The sequence below is a fragment of the Strongylocentrotus purpuratus genome, unplaced genomic scaffold, assembly GCF_000002235.5.
Source record: "Strongylocentrotus purpuratus isolate Spur 01 unplaced genomic scaffold, Spur_5.0 spur5_contig_842, whole genome shotgun sequence".
Classification (NCBI taxonomy): Eukaryota; Metazoa; Echinodermata; class Echinoidea; order Camarodonta; family Strongylocentrotidae; genus Strongylocentrotus; species Strongylocentrotus purpuratus.
In genome coordinates this window covers 1,330,001-1,335,843 of record NW_022145549.1, presented here as the reverse complement: position 1 = coordinate 1,335,843, position 5,843 = coordinate 1,330,001, and the positions used below count along the sequence as shown (strand labels likewise).

General features: G+C 35.3%; 1 protein-coding gene across 2 annotated transcripts in view; it reads right to left on the bottom strand.

Annotated features, from left to right (window-relative positions):
* Positions 1-1,032: 1,032 nt before the first annotated feature.
* Positions 1,033-5,843, bottom strand: part of LOC115918763 (PH domain-containing protein DDB_G0287875-like) — a 26,186-nt gene continuing 21,375 nt past the window's right edge. For both annotated transcript variants that reach the window (XM_030989695.1, XM_030989692.1), the window contains exons 4-5: positions 5,650-5,779; positions 1,033-4,180 (exon numbers count right to left, since the gene is read on the bottom strand). In XM_030989695.1, coding sequence (XP_030845555.1) covers positions 4,043-4,180; positions 5,650-5,779 — 268 coding nt within the window. In that variant the 3' untranslated portion in view covers positions 1,033-4,042. The remainder of the gene's footprint in view (positions 4,181-5,649; positions 5,780-5,843) is intronic.

The following is a 5,843-nucleotide window of genomic DNA, read 5'->3' as shown; positions in this document are numbered from 1 at the left end:
TTGTTTCTACCTTTCATTAAAACTTCATTACGTATACAGGGGCGGAAATCTTTTTAATCCAACTAATTAAATCATTTAATCTACCTTATTAACTCTATTGACTCATGTAAGAGTCAATGCACTCCTTATGTAATATTGATGATCTATCATGACTCCTAGGCAGGACTTCAAGTTAAAGTCGTATGTGTGTGAGAAAGAGAGAGGGAGAGAGAGAGAGAGAGAGAGAGAGAGAGAGCGAGAGAGAGAGAGAGAGAGAGAGAGAGAGAGAGAGAGAGAGAGAGACCGGGGGCGACGAAAAAAAAAACAGTGGTGAGAGAGGAAGAGAAGGGAATATTAATAATAATAATAATAATGATAATAATAATAATAGTAATAATAATAATGATAATAATGATAATAATAATAATAATAATATTAATAATAATAATAATAATAATAATAATAATAATGACAATAATGATGATGATGATGATAGTAATAATAATACTCATCATCATCATCAAAATGATATATAGGTTTTGATTAATGAAATAAGAGAGAGAAAACAAAATATGTCCAGCAACATGCGTGTCGTGAATGTGATTTCTTTTTGTAAATGCCAGAGCTATGAGAATAACTGTCAAGCGCCATCTACAGTCAAATTCAAGTTAATGTTCAAACATCTATTCATTGAGAATTCCGTCGAAAATATTTAGAATTATTTTACCCCACTTCTAGCCGAGTTGATCTCCTTCTTATCATTCTTAAATCTGTTTTCGCCTTCGACAGATTTACAATTAGGTCATTAACTCTTCCGTTTCATTCGACTGCAGAAGAAGAACAAAGAGAAAATGGAAAAGGAGAAGGAGAAAGAAGAGAAAGAAGAAGAATAAGAAGTAAAGCATAATGAAAATAAAAAGAACTTTAAGGAACGAAAGAAAGCATTATCATCATATCTTGTAAATCTTTATTTCATTATCAAAATATTAAGATAGGTGCTGACTTAGCGGCCGTATGTCATTACAAATGAAGAAAACACAAAGAAAACAGATATGGACCAGCAAACCAAAATAGAATAGTAATATTATTAAATCGATTAAATTTAATGTGTATTTATTGAAATAAATTGTTAGAATGTATTAACAAAATCACATTTCACATACGAAACAAATCATTGATAAAAACTTCATTAGAATCAATCATTTGAAGGCAAAATTCAAAAAATTAAAAATAGAAAGAAAAGCAAACTCTCATGCTGACATAGTTTAACCTAATGTACAGAACTTTTTCGTTACTTTACTAAATATAACCTTCATAAATTGTACAACTTTTATATAATTGTATATATACATGTAAATACTCATTATCATCACCATCATCGTCGTCATCATCATCGTCATCATCATCACCACCATCATCTTCCTCATCAACATCATCATCAACATCATTATCATAGTTATTTTCATCATGATAGTAAGCAGTAAACAGAAAAGCGAATTTATCCAATCCATGACAAGCAATCCGTAGCTATACGTATTAAATTAAAATTAGTAAAATAAATAAAGGTACAAAAATTAAAAAGAAATGAAAAGCTTGAACTCGATTGTCTGTTCGACCACAAACAGTTTCATGAACACTGCCCTCTCGTGATAAGGGACAGCAAGTCAACAATCGCATTATTTTATTTCCCCTTGCTTACTTGCGCCTTAATATTATTAATTATTAAAAAAAGGTTATCATGTGGTTTGAGGTCCTGTGAAAGCTTAGATACATTGGATCACTTTAAACAACGAAGGGCGGAGGCATTAAACAGAATTTAACGTTTAAAAGAATTTAAGACCTCGGTAACATAAATATATTACCTGACCAACGTGCGGTTCATTAGCCAAAGCTTGGTACAAGATTTTGACGGCACTTTTTAAAGAACCTAGTGCTCAGTCATCCGTATGAATATGGTATAAGTTTATACAGAACACAAATTATTCTTTACCATCAAAAAGATTTCAAGGCAACATTGATTATTAATTTTTAATAATAAGCTACCAAAGTGGGGTATACTTTTTTTATACGCACTGTAGATACAATTTAAAGCAAACAGTTTGCAAGCTGCTTAAACAATAATCAATATCTTCTGCAATATAATTTTTAGATAAATAATTGTTGTATGAAAGGTATATCCTAAATTCAAAAAATATTTGATGCATATATATATATATATATATAACGAGAGCAAAGACCTTCGAAAATGTTAAAAGTAATACAATTATTATGGCCTTTTAAATCACAAATTGAATTGTGCGAATATTAACATGACGTATTACGCAACCCGAACATGATTTCCTTGCTATAAAAGTGCATTGAAATTACCCATGAGTTGTTCTTTCCATGGGTTTGGTGTTCTTGTTATTTCATAATATAGCCAACAGTAGTTATGAGTATACCTTTAACAGAAAGTCCAAACAATCATAACTTTCGTATTATTGGTCCAAAACTATTTTAAACTTTTACCATTTATTCTGTTTCTCTTATTTTCTTGCTTTCATACAAAGGAACGACATATAATTATAAATGTTGGATTGCCCTCGTTGTTAATAACGATATAATTATGAATGTTATTACATTTCGAACTTCATCGGTTTACATTCATCGGTTTGTTTCCATCGGTTTCCTTCATATATAGTTTAACTTCCATTGGTTTGCTTTCGTCTGGTTGCGTCCTATAAATTTCCTTAATCGGTTTTCTTCCTTCGGTTTGCCTGGTGGTTTGTCTACATCAGCTTGCACTCGTCGGTTTCGTTCAGCGGGCCGTATCCATCGGTTTTCCTTAATCGGTTTGCATCCAATGTATGTCCTACATCGGTTTGCATCCATGGCATCGGTTTGCCTAAATCACCTTGCCTTTATCGATTTGCCTTCACCGGTTCGCACCCACCGGATTTCCATCATCGGTTTACCTCAGTCGGTTGGGCTTCATCGGGTTCCTAAAAAAAACGCTGAGGCGCTTATGTTGTCTTATGTTGTTGAAGGTTAGCCATGACAAATTGCACTAAATTATTTGTCATATTTTCTGGCTACCAATGTACAAACAAAAATTCCCAACATTTATTGAATTCTTACATCAAAGTGTACGTATTCTATCTGTACATGCGGTATTCTAACTTCATTCTAGTTAGTTTTTCACCATATAAATTCTTGACAAATATTTTTTTTTTAAATTCTTATCACCAATGTAAGACAGGTGTGCCCGATTTGAATCTCCTTAACTGTCGCTTTGTCAAAATGTGAACAGTTTGGCGAAACGCATTCAAATAATTGAGATCAACACATCATGTGACGTGTAATTGACAAAGAATTTGGCATGCAATCGTCCTACCGGGTAGCCTGGTACCCGAACCTGCTTCTGAAGTACACTATGTACAATCTGGAGGAAAGCACTGTTCAGTTTCGCTGTGAGAAACGACTGGACACCATGCAGAGTGACGTTACTCGTGCGATCGAAATGTGCGTTCTGGAATAATAGCCAGCGTTATAGTAAAATGTGTGGATATGACCCAGCCATTGAACTAATATAATGAACAGTATGTCTCTAAAATCTTTGGAACAGTGACATATCACGTTGCATTTGGAAAGCCAGAGTGTAATCAGACTAATCAGACAAATTTCAAGGCAGTAATTGAAAGATTCATCTCCGATTAATACAAATCAGTTCTGCAACAGCAAAGGCAGCTTCTAATTCAAAGGCATTATGCAGTTTAGTCTAAAACGTCTAAGACTAAAAATGTAAAATATAAAGTATCTTCTTACAGTTTTACTCTTTTTCAGTTCTAACTGTTGCAAAACCACCAGCAAGGCAAAAATGCACGAATTAGCCTAAGCACCATGATTATGACGTCATCCCGACGCGTTGTTTTTATACAAATCACCCCGGACACCATTCCGCACCTTCTTTAATTCTGTTCAAAGTAAATTGCTCAACACAAGGCAAATTGTTACTATTTGGTTCTTGTTCCATAGATTCAAGTTTTGTTTGCGACGACAAAAACTAGATCACGTGACCACGACGTCATCGCGACAGATCGGATTCCAGCGTTAGCTCGGATTGTCGGCTTTCGGATTGGTTTGAGAAGCGCTGCGGTTTCCGCCTTCCCTGGGGTCCGTGTATCCGCTTGTACGGTTTCAACTGGGGCGTTTCAATGACAATCTACAAAATAAACACATCAACAAGAAAAATGTTATCACCTCATGAAAGTACATAGCGGTTTCTATTATTTCTTTTTTTACGAAATTGACGTTATTCTCAATTAGAAATAAATAAATCTATATATAGCTCATTTTCTCTCACGGCATACTTAGATATGTCTTGCGGCATCCCAGGGTGCCGAGGCACTCCGATTGATAAATGCTGCTCTATTGCACTTTGATGGAAACAAACATCTCCTAACATTGCTACTTTACAGACACACAATAAAACAAAACTATCCAAAAGCTTCTGAAAACAAGTGCGTCTTCAACAAAACTTTGAAAACAGCAACATAATTTATGAGGCTTTCCTTATGCCTAGTGGTAGGTTTTTCAAAGTTTTTGAGCGGCATAACTGGCCTGAAATATACTCTAAATTGATCAGGAAGTGATTTTGAGCATTTTCAAATGTTGACGCGCTTTTAGGAGCAGGTTATGATACACACATGGACACTATATAACATAACGGATATTGACCCTTGACCTGAAGTTAAGTTAAGGCTTGTTAAGAAAATATGATTGATATTGCGATTTCACAATAATTGTCGCCTAGATGACGTCACGTTTGAGTGATCATACTGAAAGCGAGAGGTCTTCTAGTCCTGACCAGGGGGAATTAGTGGGGCAAAATTGAGTGATTGAATGGTGCGTGATTTTTTAAAGAAAATGTGACCACACAAAAAGTTGCAGAAAAGAAAGAATAAAGAATTTTTTTTAACCATAGAACAAAGATTCTGACGAAATCAAGAGGTGATATGCAGATTTGCTGCAGATCACCTACTAATAGTAATGATAATAATAATATTATATAGCACAGTTCAACGAAGAATGGGTTCTCAAAGAGTTTTACATACACACATTTTATGAACACGGAGGAGATCGATGTATATACTTATAATTACAATTTTAAGTATATGATATAACAAGCTAAGCTTCTTCTCAATTAATACTCAAAATAAGGATAATATATTGTCATTTTTAAAGGTAGGTGTCAGGGGCGGATCTAGCTTTTTGCTAAGGGGGGGTTGACCAAAATAATGACGATGCGGAGCATCGTCCACGAGCCGCGAAGCGGCTAGCCGATTTTTTTGGGGGGTGTTTATTTGAACCCCGTAAGTGATGTTTTCCTGGCATCTATTAACACAATGGAGACCATAAAAAGCAGTGCATGATAACGTCTTTTTAAATCAAGTAACAGTTAAATACACAGTTATATCCAGAGTTATCATGTGTTTGGTTAAGTTACCAGATGAGTTGAATATCTTCTCACAATATTTGCACTTGAAAGGGTTTCTCTCCAGCGTGCGTTTTTTTTTCTTTTTTTTTTTTTTTTTTTTGGGGGGGGCGCCCAAGGAGGGGGGGGGGGGTTAAACCCCCTAAACCCCCCCCCCGTAGATCCGCGCCTGGGTGTGGGCAAAGAAATTTACTTACGTCATCAAAGGAGATCTCAGGCGTAGTGTCAGGTGATGTTGTATCTGGCGATGAGGGCGGGTTGCTGGAACCACTTGGACTCGTGTTGTACTTCTTCTTCGGTTTAGGCGCAATGGGAGGAGGGGTAGGTCTGTAGTGGTGGAGGGATAGGGAAAACAAAGATGGAAAATCAAATTAAAAAAGAAGTTGTCATT